Source organism: Canis lupus, chromosome 25, assembly GCF_011100685.1.
Source record: "Canis lupus familiaris isolate Mischka breed German Shepherd chromosome 25, alternate assembly UU_Cfam_GSD_1.0, whole genome shotgun sequence".
In the NCBI taxonomy this organism is placed as follows: Eukaryota; Metazoa; Chordata; class Mammalia; order Carnivora; family Canidae; genus Canis; species Canis lupus.
In genome coordinates, this window is record NC_049246.1 from 35,076,905 (window position 1) to 35,091,080 (window position 14,176).

A 14,176-nucleotide genomic window follows, 5' to 3' on the forward strand; every position below is an offset into this window, starting at 1 on the left:
ATGAGTTCAAGAAGCACCAAATCATTTCAGAATGGAGTTTCTAAATAAACAGAAGGAGACGTAGTGGTGAAACAAGCAGCCAGGGTGCTTTTGGAAGGCATTTTTAAGGGTTACAGAAAGAAAAGCATTATTAAAAAAAGGGGGAAGGGAGAGGCCACTCTTGTAGGTGGCTCTCACATAGATAATAGAAACTGATGGGAAAAGAGATTTGAAAAACAAGACTGCACATAGACACATCCCTCAATTGTCCCAGAAGATAACTAGTGTCTTTTCTAAGAAATCTTACTATCAGGTCACAATGAAATTACCTTGCTACTAATACTACAGCTGCCATCTTGCATAATGAATAGTAAATTAATAATTGTAACAAGTGTTGCAGCTCTAGGAAGGCAAAGAACTATATATATCAACAGCACTATTTCAAACACAAATTCACATTTATACAAATTTGTTTTTATTTCCCAACCCACAGCTCAATCATTTCACATTAAGACTGAAAAACAAGGCAAGAAAACAGGAATAAAAAGTGAAGAAATATTTGTATTATATTCAAGCATTTGTCTTTTCTGATTATATAAGAGAAAATGAGTATTAGGAAATCCAACTTCAAAGGAGAAATTCAAAATGCTTCCAAAGAGAATCAGAAAGCTGATCTGTAAAGCCAGAGACCAGTGATCCAATTTGTTTGATTCAGTGGTTTTAGATTCCAGGTCTTAGCCTTACCCTTACTCTACCCTATGTCCTGTACTCCAAATGAAAACAGAAGTGCTCTTAAGGACTATCACACTCAAAGTTCTTCAACAGAACTTTGAAGCAAAGGCTGGGCACCGCAACAAACTGAAGACTTGCTTGGTTTTCTTCTTCTAAGGAGTTTTTAAAGCTAAAGTTTCTCTTCTCACAGACTGTCACATAAAATGGGAATTTCTTTGTCCCCTCCATGCCATCACACCAAAAAATAAATAAATAAAAATTCAAAAAGGGTAAATGAAACTGGCTTTTAAAACCAGCTAAAGAAAGTTAAAACTGAATTAACCCTAAAGGGGTTAGAAGATTTTAAAACAGGGAAAAGTAAACACAAAAAAATCCCACAGGCATAGTGACAACTTGCTAAGCTGAAATGCCTGGACTTTGGCAGGAGTGTCATGTTTTCCAAAGCTCACTTCTGGAAATCTTACGCTGGATTCAGAAAAATTCCTAACAAAATGAGCCAACAGTCAGGAATAGGTTATTGAGCAGGGGAAATCAATGATTCCATTTACAAACACATCAGCAAAGAGAGGCCTTCCTGGGAGGAAGGTTTGAGGAAGGTTCACATTCTGTCATGAACCTTTCTAGCTGCTGAATTTCACCATGTTCTCATTCTTAATTTAAAAGCTGAAGCTTATTAAAGATCAGTAATAGAGCAAGTGTGTGTCAGGGGTGAAGAGTGTAGGAAAAAATCAACATAGGGCACTGTAAAGCAACTAAAACATACAGAAAAAAACTTTATCTGACTTCTCTCAGGAGGCTAAGGAATGACTTAAAGGCCCCTTTCAAAATCTTCAAAGCCAACTTGTATCACAGGTGTCATAAACTCAATCCCCAGACAAGATTAGGTCAGAAGGGCCTGAATATGCCACCAGCTGGTTTTACTACGTGCCTTTCACACTTGCCAGTAATAGCAATATCTTGAAAACTTTGCCTCACAGGCCTTTTTATTACCTTTCTCAGTTGCCCAAATAAAGTAACTGTCTACTTTAAGAAACTTGGAATGACTTCGTTCATTATCACCTCTGGCGCCAGAAATGGTAACTGCTTAGTAAGCAGAACTTAGAAGGTGTAATTGTTGCTTCTGCAGGTCTCCACAGCTCATGTTGGCTGTGGAGGCTCTTAAAGGATCCCCCGTATTCACCCTTCCATCTATGCAGGTACAGTACTGCCTCCGTTTGCTCTACAAAGACCACAAGGCAATTTCCAGCTGACATTTAGAATGGAACTTATTTCTTGGTGCTATCAGGTATAAAAGGAAAAAAAAAAAAAAAGAAGAAAAGGCATCTTATTCTACTGGGTTGGTGAAAAAACCCCACCAACACAAAAACCATTTCCATCCCTGTTGCTCCTACAGGAGTACAGCTGAGTTCAAAACTCTAACCTCCCTAACCAGCCCACATCCTGGCCGTCCAGTCACAGGAAGAACAGGTTTTCGCACAACTGGATGGCTGGTTCATGATGCAAGATTTGTCCTGACAGGAAAGCAAGCTTGTGGGCATACTTGCAAGGAGCTGGAACTCTGATGGTGCCAGGCCAATTCCAGTACATGTGGCACAATTTGAAAGTCAACCTGTAGGCCAAGAAGAAAATACGATCCATATGACTCTCCATCTTCAATTTGGGAATGACTCTGAGTGTATGACACACAGCATACTTTAAAAAAAAACTGAGAGACTGAGAAAAACATGATGCAACTTTTGGGAATCATAATTTTTAAGTGGGATTATTTCTTTTCCACTATTTGTAAATCAAGAGGACATGGGTAATTTAGGTGCCCCCGTTTTTAGATCGAAACAAGATAAACACAGAAGAACTTTTTTTCCTCCCTCAAGAATAGGCTGCAGAAGAGTAAGTACCCTAGCACAGTACTGATATAATCTGAGCCCAAGGACATTGGGTCTCAAAACTGGCTGTATGTCATAATCATCCAGAGCAGTTTTTAAAATAAAATGCCTCAGAATGCTGGGGGTAAGGCTTGGGTGTCACTATTTTTTTTAAAGCTCTCCAAATAATTTTAATGTGCACAAGAAATACCAATCACTCTTGAAAAAGATACCATTATCAAGAAAGCCAAAAAGAAATTAAAAGGGAAAATATTCTGGAGGGCGGGGATTGACCCCATTTTAGCTAGCTGGCCAGAATTAATTACGAGAGAGAAAGAGTAAGTTATCTCTCGGTCAGTTTACCTCTGCATGTGATCAGGGCTCAGGTTTGCAGTGTTGAGAACACAGACGTAATGGGTAGGAATGCCACAACCTTGCCGTACATGATGAGCAAGAAGGTAGAAGTCCACCCTAGGAAGGAAAAAGTACAAAGGAATGATATGGTCAGATTTGGCTAAAGATAGCTGGAAAAGATCTTGGCGATCACTTTGGCTCCTTCACCTAAGGCTCAAAGAGGTCAAATGACTGGATCAAGGAAACACACAGACCACACCATGATTACAATGCAGGTTTCCAGACTCAATAGGTTATTTAAGAATGGTAGTAGAAACCACCAAATCTGCATGCATAGGCTTAAAAAAGCATGCATAACCTTAGGAAAAACGTGTGTTCAATATTTTATACCTAAGAAGTAAAGGATTTATTATTGGCTTTTTAATTGTTTTTGAAAATACTTTATAACAGTAAAATCTCTGAGGATTCCATTCCACATCTTTCCAGGCAACTTCCCCATTTCAATACCCAGGGAACAGATAACTCCTTCAACCTATTCTTACTAAAATATAATGTTTTCCCCACTTACCACTCACAGCTTGTTATGGTATGATCTACCACAGTCCCAGGGGAGGGAGTCACAAAGTGCTCAGTAGCAGCCAGGTACAGATTGGTGCTGATTTTCTTCTGAACTACAAATACTACCATCTTGGGCTGATAATTCTCAAAAGCTTCAAAACACTTCTGTAGCTGAGGAATCTCATAGTTGGCAACCGTCTTTAGTTGGCCATCAGACACTCCATCACGGTACACTACGATCTTCTCTGGGAGACAGTGGTTTACCTGCAACGACACCATGCTGAGGTGAACTGTGGGGCCTGGGACAATGACCCCTTAGGGAGAGGCTGACTCAGCACAGCCTGGAGATCTGGCAGCAGGGCCCAAACCCCCCAGAAGGGAAGAGGGGAAAGTTTCTAGTCATTTCCAGACTTCCTCAGGGTAGTAAAACAGAAATGCTACAGCAAAGGTGTTATAAAATATGAAAGCAAAAATAGGCCAGTGATGAGTCACATATATAATAAGGCACATAAATAGTATGAACGTTAAAAGGAATGGTAAGGAAATTATGGGGTGACTCCATCTTCCTTTGACTTGGATTTAACATGAATTACTGTCTAGGCAAAGAACAAGGTAAACTGTTAGAGAAATTCTAACACATGACTGCACATTCTACAGATCCACCATCTTCACATTTTTTGTGTACAAGCAACATCCAAAGTTGCTAATTAGTGAAAAGGTCCTTTACTAAATGTTATCCTATAATCAGGTATAATGTGAAACATTTTTAATTTAACTAATTAATTAGCAAAAAGTCATGGTAAATTGTCTATGGATCCAAATCAAATTTGCTAGTTTGGATCAGTTTGAATAATAATCTGTTTCCCGTTTAGAAAATATAATTATCTTCTAGCTGGGTTTGATTTCAATAGTTTAAGAGAATAAGATGCTCTATTTTAAACTAGAACTTCCCTGAAAAGTGCTTTAGTTTGTTTACTTATTTAGTTTTTATTTTTTTTATTTTTTTTTTAATTTTTATTTATTTATGATAGTCACAGAGAGAGAGAGAGAGAGAGAGAGGCAGAGACATAGGCAGAGGGAGAAGCAGGCTCCATGCACTGGGAGCCCGACGTGGGATTCGATCCCGGGTCTCCAGGATCGCGCCCTGGGCCAAAGGCAGGCGCCAAACCGCTGCGCCACCCAGGGATCCCACTTATTTAGTTTTTAAAGATTTTATTTATTTAGTCATGAGAGACACAGAGAGAGGCAGAGACATAGGCAGAGGAAGAAGCAGAATCCCTATAAGGAGCCCTATGTGGGACTCGATCCCAGATCCTGGGATCACACCCTGAACGGTGGGCACTCAACCGATGAGCCACCCAGGCATCCCAAAAGTGCTGTAGTTTAATTCACAGTAAGTGGCAGTTTGATTCTAATCCAGTTGTATAGGTTACTCACAATTTCTCCCCAAAACCTGAATTATTACTGAATTAAATACACACACACAATACATTCTTTTTTCCCCACACCACTCTTTATTCTTAAGTTTCAATTCAAAGAATACTTTTTTAAAATAATCATTTAGAATCTTTCTGGAGTTTAAATTCAGAATTTCAAATATTTCATAAATTTTTTAAAAACACCTCAAGTATGTCATTTACAAATGTGTGTATTCAACTTCACAGTCCAAAACTGAAATTATTGCTCCAGTTTGTACTACTCTTTTGTTTTTGTGTTGTCTTTGGCTGTCCAGCATCTATTCTACCTTTTTTAGTAAGAACATTTAGTTTCCTCCTACCCCCAGTAGGGTAAGTCTGCTAAGGACTATTAATTGAGGTGCCTTCCCCACGTCCAAGATTTTTCAGCACTCCTGATCTATGGGGCTAGATAATTCTCTTTTGCAGGGGCTGACACTATAGGATATTTAGCATTCCTGGCTACTCACTAGATGCCAGTAGTAATTGCCCTCAGTTGTAACTAAAAATTCCTCTAGACATTGCCCACTGGGAGGATAAAATTGCCCCTAGCTGAGAACCACTGCACTAACCAGAGGACATAAAGATAACTCAAGTAGTGCCAACATAAGGCTCCTCCTTGCTCTGAATCTTGAGCAGAGAATGAAAATCACTTGGATTTCAGTCCCTCTGTGGTAGTGTCTCTTTATGTCCTTGCTTCCGGAACTTTAGGAGCTAACCTGATTCCTGTCCATTTCCCAGTTTTATGGGGTTATTTTCAAGATTTTATTTATTTGAGAGAGAACGTACATGGGAGAGGAAGAGGGAGAGAGCACTGGCATGCGCCCTAGCACAAAACAGGCAGGCAGCTGGAAAGGGAGTAGACTTCCTGCTGATCAGGGAACCTGACCTGGGCTCAATCCCAGGACCCTAGGATCATGACTTGAGCTGAAGACAAATGTTTAACCGACTGTGCTACCCAGGTGCCTCATTTGCCAGCTTGATGCTAAACCTTCCCAGCAATCCTGAGACTCTCCATAATTGTATCAATTAATTCCTATTTTGCTAAAGTTAACACATTTCTGTGACTTCTCAAAGACCTTACTGATACACTGTGTTAAAAGGTGGATCCAAAAAAAAAAAAAAAGGTGGATACATGGGACACCTGGGTGGCTCAGTGGTACAGCGCCTGCCTTTGGCCCAGGGCATGACCCCAGGGTCCTGAGATGGGAGTCCTGCATCATGCTCCCTGCATGGAGCCTGCTTCTCCCTCTGCCTGTGTCTCTGCCTGTGTCTCTCATGGATAAATAAATAAAATCTTTTTAAAAAAATAAAAATAAATAAATAAAAGAGGGATACCACCAAGTTAGATCAAGGAGAAACTCAATTCCCAGATATGGAAACAGAGAGGAAGGGTCCTGGATGTGGGACTGACTCTGACTTTGTTCCTTGGCTATGCTCTTGAACACTTTCCTCGGTTGTAAAATGGAGATAAATAATCACCTTACCTTCTTAGCAGAGTTAAGAGGGATGAAGTAAAACATATATACAGTTGAACATTGAACATGAGCTTTAACTGTGTGGGTCCATTTATATATGATTTTTTTTCAATACAGTACTGTAAATGTTATTTTTTCTTCCTTACCATTTTTCTTAACATTTTCTTTTCTCTAGCAGAATGTGACACATTTAACATACAAAATATATGTTGTCTATATTATTGGTAAGGCTTCTGGTCAATGGCAGGCTATTAAGTTTTTGAGAAGTCAAAAGTTATATACAGATTTTTGACTACATGGGGGGCTGGTGCCTCTAACCTTGTGTTGTTCAATAGGCAACTACATTTATCTTTAAAAGCTATTGAGAACGAGCTAGATCAAGGAAATACAGATATTTCGAAGCAATGAGAAGGGACATAATGAGATCAATGGAGTGAAAAATAGAATCATATTCATCTGAAGTATTCACTGACATCACCTCTTTCTTTAAAATTTGCTAACCAACCACTGAGTGTAAGATACTATACTTGGCCCTATACAATCTGCCAACAAAAGTGAAAGACATGATTCCTGTCTTATCAAGGGGCTTAAAAATCTAATAATAGTTAACAATGGTAAGTTTTCTAGGTCATCTAATCCAGTATCCTCACTTCATAAATGATGATTATGATCTAGACAGGGAGCAGGATATAAAATAAATCACAATATTGAAACATAAATGTTAAATGCATATTACTAAAGCCACTTCAGTACTGTAAGAGTAAATACAGTAAATAAGTTCATGAGTACTCTGAGAGCAGGATAACACTTGTCTGATGTGGTACTGTTAGCAGTGACTATAATGGCAAGGATCAAGTAGGAAATCAGTATCTTCTGAGTCTGAGATGTTCTTTTAGGTATATCTCCATTCATTCACAGAACACTCAATGCCACTAAATGCAAGCAATTGTGCTCAGAATTTAAAAATTACTTTTATACCATCCAAATATTCATGGAACCCAAATTAAAACTGGAGAGACAGACACATAAAGTAAATGCTCAGGATAAATTATAAATAACATAACAAAGGGGTAAATAAAATACTGTAAGAACAGAAAAGTATAATGTACTTGTCATCTGGAGGGAGAAATGAACATTATGTCTCAGGAAAATGTATAATGAAGGATCAGCAGACAATTCAAGCAGCAAAGAAGGGTAAAAGGATTCCAGATAGAACACAGAACACAAGCAAAGGCTTAAATTATGGCTGGAGAAGGGGTAAGAAAACAACTAAGGTATAGCAGTAAGAAAACCACTATATGATCAGTCACACATTTGAAAAACTGCTCTGGCAACCATCTAAAAAACAGATCAAGGGCACCTGGGTGGCTCAGTCAGTTAAACATCTGCCTTTGGCTCAGGTCAAAAGGGTCCTGGGATTAACCCCCACATTAGGCTCTCTACTCAGTGTGGAACCTGCTTCTCCCTCTCCCTGCCCGCCCCCTACTTGTGCTCTCTCTCTCTCAAATAAATAAAATCTTTTTTTAAAAATTAAAAGTTAAAAAAATTAAAAACAGATCAGTGATGATTAAGAATGGGTATTAGGACTACATTACTTCCAGTTCAGGATGTCAAAAGACACCAAAAACCTTTATTCTTATGGTAACAAAAAAAAAATCAAAAGGTAAAAATCACACTTCCAGGGAGCCCTGTGTGGCTCAAGTTGGTTAAGCGTCCAACTCTTGGTTCTGGCTCAGGTCCTGATCTTGCAGTCACAGGACTGAGCCCCACATGGGCTCCATGATCCGCTTGGAGTCTGTTTCAGATGCTTTCTCCCTCTGGCCCTCTCCCTGCTCATGCATGTGTGTGCTCTCTTTCTCTCTAAAATAAATAAATAGATACATACATACATACATACATACATAAATAAATAAAATCTTTTTTTAAAAAAAATCACACTTCCATATGGGACTATCAAAGACCAGCCAATGCAAGAAAGCCTTGATAAACTGACTTGGACAAAAGCCTTCACAGATGAGCAGTGAATTTCTGAAACATCCAGGAGACAAATGCCAAGAGTGAGTGTGGGTAGCAGGAAGAGGAGGCCTAAAGCTGGAGAAATTTTATCAAAAACAGACCAGACTGACAGGATTCTGAGGAGATGGTGGAGGAGGAAGAACAAAGAATTTGTTCCCCACCCGCTCACCTCCAGATAACAAATGCACTAGCGGAATACACCTGATATAAACAGTTTTGGAATGCTAGAGTTTGTGGAAGGCTTACAACTTCCCAGGAAGACTTGGACAGTGAGAGCAGAAATAACCTGCAGCCCTATCTCCATGCTCACTGACACTGCTCAGTACTGTCCTACAGATACTGGGATCTGTGCTCTGATTGCTGCTTCTGATTACATGTGTGCAAACAGGCAGGGAGCTATTCTTGCTGCCATCTATCTCTCCAGCTAAATTGACTTCCAGAGGATTTAATGAGCAAGTGCCATCCTCCCCCATGCTCTTCATTTTTCTCTTTCTCCTTTTATGAGGGTCAGGCACTGAAGACTAGACATTCAAATACAATTGCATTTATGTCAAGACTCTGTGACAAATGCATGCCTAGACAAAAAGCCAAAAGAACCAAGGAGGCCTTAAGTCCCAGCACTCATAGCCTAGAGCAATCAAAAAGGAAAACTAACAAACAACAGCAAAGCCCTGAAGAAGGGGAAGAATCTGATTTCCAAAGTTACCACATCATTAGATTCAAATGTCCAGTTTTCAACAAAACTCACAATGCAAACAAACAGGAAAGCATGGCCCAAAGGAAAATATTAAATCAAGACAAACTGTTGCTGACAAAGACGTCATGGCAGTTATAATGACCAAAGGCCTTAAAACAATGATTTTAAAGATGCTCAAAGAACCAAAGAGAGATATGGACAAAGTAAACAAAAGTGGAAATATTAATAAAGAAAATACCTAAAAAGTAACTAAAAATAACTTCTAGAGTTGAAAAGCACAATAACTGAAATGAAAATTCACTACATGGATTCAAATCCAGAGCTGAACAAGCAGAAGGAAAAAAACCCAGCAAACTGGAAGTTTGTATAGTGGATATTATTGAGTCAAAGGAAAAAGACTGAAAAGAGAATAGTGCCTCAGGGACAATAGGACACCATCTAGCGGGACAACCTAAGTATCATGTGACTCCCAAGAGAACAGAGAGAATATCTGAAAAAATAATGGCTGACAACTTCCTAAATCTGATGAAAGACATGAATATAAACATTGAAGAAGCTCAATGACCTCCAAGTAAGATAAATTCAAAGAGAACCACATTGATGACACATGATCAAAATTTCAAAAGCCATAGACAGAATCCTGAAAATAAGAAAAAATCACCATACACACAAAATACTCAGTAAGATTATCAGCAAATTGATCATTAGAAATTCTGGTGACTAGAATGTAGTGAGCTGATATATTTCAAAGGGTAAGAGAGAAAAACTGTCACTCAAAACTTATACCAGCAAATTATTTCTTCAAAAAGTAAAGAAATTAAGACATTCCCAGATAAACAAAAGTTGAAAGAGTTTCTTGCCAAGAGGCATGTGATGTAAGAAATGCTCAAAGGAGTCCTGTAGTGTGAAATAAAAGAATACTTGACAGGGGCACCTGGGTGGCTCAGTCAGTTACGCATCTGTTTTTGGCTTGGGTCATGATCCTGGGATCCTGGGATGGAGCCCTGCATGACGCTCCCTGCAAAGCTTCTCCTCACCCCACCCCCCCACACACACACACACCCACCCCTTCCCCTGCCTGTTCTTTCTCTCTCTCAAATAAATATGAAAAAATAAAATAAAACAAAAGAATACCTGACAGCAATGTGTAGCCATGTGAAGAAATTAAGATTTCAATAAAGGTTAAGTATGATTTTAACAATTGTTGGTACGACATTTTAAATTTTTCTACATGATTTATGAAATTAGTAAATTTTTAAAAAGTATTACTCTAGAACTTAGTAAAGGGACACCTTGGGGGTGGCTCAGTGGTTGAGCATCTGCCTTTGGCTCACGTTGTGATCCTGGGGTTGTGAGGTCGAGTCCCCCATCGGGCTCCCATGGGGAGCCTACTTCTACCTCTGCCTATATCTCTGCCTCTCTCTTTGTGTCTCATGGATAAATACATAAAATATTTTTAAAAATAATAAAACCTTGTATTCTATCACTTTGGTTTGTAACTCCAAATCTTGCTTTTTACAAAATTTAAAGACCAGTGTATTTAAGAGGATTATCAGTCTAAATTTTGGGGCACATAATGTATAAAGATATATAATTTTATGATATTAACATCTAAAGAGGTAGAGATGGACCGGTAAAAGAACAGAATTTTTATATATTATTGGTGTTAAACTAATATACATTCAAATTAGAGTATTAGAACTTTAGGATGTTAAATGTAATCCCCATGTTAACTGCATGGAAAATAGCTACTGAGGGCATTTGGGTGACTCAGTCAGTTAAGTGTCTGTCATTGGCTCAGGTCATGATCTGGTTCTGGGATCCAGCTCCCCACATGGGAGCCTGCTTTTCCTTCGCCCTCTGCCACTCCCCCTACTTGTGTCTCTTATGCTCTGTCTCTTTCTGTCTCAAATAAAGATGTTTAAAGTTTTATTTGAGAGAGAGCCCACAAGCGGGGAATAGGGTCAGAGAGGGAGAAGCAGACTCTCTGCTGAGAGGGGAGCCCAATGTGAGGCTCGATCCCAGGACCCTGAGACCATGACTTGAGCTGAAGACAGATGCTCAACTGACTAAGCCACCCAGGTGCCCAATAAATGTTTTTTTAAAAAAGAAAACAGCTACTGAACATACACAAAAGGAAATGAGAGCACCCTCAACAAAATCAACACAAGGAGGTCCACACCAAGACACTTGAAAATTAAAATGGCAAAAAGCAGGACGCCTGGGTGGCTCAGTGGTTGAGCGTCTGCCTTTGCACAGGCCAAAAGTAGAGATAAAGATAGTAAAAGAAAAGAAAATAGTTACATTCACTGGAAACCACAAAACCCTATCAGCTTATTTTTCAGCAGAAACATTTCAGGTCAGAAGGAGTGGCATGATATAATCAAAGTACTGAAAGGAAAAAAATGTCTGTCCAAGAATTCTTTACCCAGCAAGGTTATCATTCAGAATAGAAGGAGATAGTTTCGCAAACAAAAGTTAAAGAAGTTCATCACCATTAGACCAGCATTATAAGAAATATTAAAGGAAATTCTTTTTTTTAAGTTTTATTTATTTATTCACGAGAGACAGAGAGAGAGAGGCAGAGACACAGGCAGAGGGAGAAGCAGGCTCCATGCAGGGAACCTGACGTGGGCCTCAATCCCGGGTCTCCAGGATCACACCCTGGGCTGACAGCAGTGCTAAACCGCTAAGCCACTGGGGCTGCCCGGGAAATTCTTTGAGTGAATAGAAAAAGCCATAACAGGAGTAAGAAAATTATGAAAGGAAAAAAATTTCAAAAGTAAATGCAAACACGTAAGTAGGAGATTAATCACTTATAAGACCTGTATAGAGGTTAAAGCACAAAAGCAGTAAAATAAATTATACCTATAAAAATCAGTCAAGGGAGTCATAAAATAAAAGAATGTAAAGTAGAATATATACATACACCATGGTTGGTGGGAGGAATAAAAATTTAGTGTTTCTAGAATGAGTTCAAACTTAAGCAACCCATAAGATGTTATATATGAACCTAACAGCAGCCACAAATCAAAAACCTTAATACACAAAAAATAAAGAAAATGGAATCCAGGTATATCACTAAAGAAGGCCATCAAACTATTAGGCAAAAGAGGAAGAGAAGGAAGAACAGAGAAGAACTATTAGAACAACCATAAAACAAGTAGGGGTGCCTGAGTGGCTCAGTTGGTTTCTGCTGAGAGCATGATCTCAGGACTGAGAGATCAGGTTCCACATGGAGTCTGCTTAAGACTGTCTCACTCCTCTTTTCCCCCCTCTGTTCCTCTCCCCACTTGAGTGCGAGCATGTGCGTGTTTTCTCTCTCTCTCTCAAATAAATAAATAAAATCTTTAAGACAACCATAAAACAAGTAACAAATGTTGGGCGTGTATACCTACCAATAATTAAATTTAAATGGACTAAATGCTCTCATAAAAAGACATAGGGTTATTGAATGGATAAAAAGCAAGACCCATGTATATGCTGCCTACAAGAAAATCACTTCAGATCTAAAGACACACACAGACAGAAAAGGGAGGGATGGAGAAACATTTATTAGGCAAATGGAAGTAAAAAATAAACCAAAAAAAAAAAAAAAAACCAGAGTAGCAATACTTGTATTAGACAAAATATACATTAAAAGAAAACCTGGGGCGGCCCAGGTGGCTCAGCAGTTTAGCACTGCCTTCAGCCCAGGGTGTGATCCCGGGGAACCGGGATCGAGTCCCACATTGGGCTCCCTGCGTGGAGCCTGCTTCTCCCTCTGCCTGTATCTCTGCCTCTCTCTCTCTCTCTGTGTCTCATAAATAAATAAAATATTAAAAAAGAAAAAAGAAAAAAAAAAGAAAACCTGTAACAAGAAACAACATTACATAATGATGAAGGCAACAATCCAACAAGAGGATACAACAAATGTAAAAAGTTATATACCCAATATGGGAGCACTTGAATATAGAAAGTAACTATTAATAGACATAAAGGAAGAGATTCACAGTAATACAATAATAGGGGATTAGAAAGACATTTCATGCTCATGGATTGGAATAATATTTTTAAAAGTCTATACTATCCAAAGCAATCTACACATTTAGCACAATCCCTATCAAAATACCAACAGCATTATTCATAGAGCTAGAACAATCCTGAAAATTTGTATGGAACCACAATAGACTCCGAATAGCCAAAGCAACCTTAAAAAAGAAAAGCAAAGCTGGAGGCATCATGGGATGCCCAAGTGGCTCATTGGTTGAGTGTCTGCCTTTGGCTCAGGTCATGATTCTGGGGTCCTGGGATCAAGTCCCACATTGGGCTCCCTGCGGGAAGCCTGCCTCTCCCTTTGCCTATGTCTCTGCCTCTCTGTGTCCTTCCTGAATAAATAAATAAAATCTTAAAAAAAAAAAAAGTAGAGACATCACAATTCCAGACTATTATAAAGTAGTATCAGAACAGTATGGTACAGGCACAAAAATAGACACATAGATCAATACAACAGAAAAGAAAACCCAGAAATAAACCCACAACCATATGGTCAATTAATCTTTGAAAAAGCAGAAAAGAATATCCAATGGGAAAAGGACAGTCTCTTCAACAAACGCTGTTGGGAAAACTGGACAGCAACAAGCAAAACAAACAACCCAGACCACTTTCTTACACCATATGCAAAAACAGACTTGAAATGGATGACAGACTTGAATGTAAGACCTGAAACCATAAAAATCCTAGAAGAGAACATAGGCAGTAATATCTCTGACATCAACCATAGCAACTTTTTTCTAGATATGCCTCCTGACACAAGAAACAAAAACAAAAAAAAAAAAAGAAAGAAAGAAACTATTGGGACTGCACCATAATAAAAAGCTTCTGCAGGGATCCCTGGGTGGCGCAGCAGTTTGGCGCCTGCCTTTGGCCCAGGGCGCGATCCTGGAGACCCGGGATCGAATCCCACATCGGGCTCCCGGTGCTTGGAGCCTGCTTCTCCCTCTGCCTGTGTCTCTGCCTCTCTCTCTCTCTCCGTGTGACTATTATGAATAAATAAATTTAAAAAGA

General features: G+C 39.1%; 1 protein-coding gene across 3 annotated transcripts in view; it reads right to left on the minus strand.

Moving 5' to 3' along the window:
- Positions 1–431: 431 nt before the first annotated feature.
- Positions 432–14,176, minus strand: part of PIWIL2 (piwi like RNA-mediated gene silencing 2) — a 76,549-nt gene continuing 62,804 nt past the window's right edge. For all 3 annotated transcript variants that reach the window (XM_038573859.1, XM_038573858.1, XM_038573857.1), the window contains 3 exons: positions 3,496–3,749; positions 2,937–3,044; positions 432–2,320 (listed from right to left, as the gene is read on the minus strand). In XM_038573859.1, coding sequence (XP_038429787.1) covers positions 2,164–2,320; positions 2,937–3,044; positions 3,496–3,749 — 519 coding nt within the window. In that variant the 3' untranslated portion in view covers positions 432–2,163. The remainder of the gene's footprint in view (positions 2,321–2,936; positions 3,045–3,495; positions 3,750–14,176) is intronic.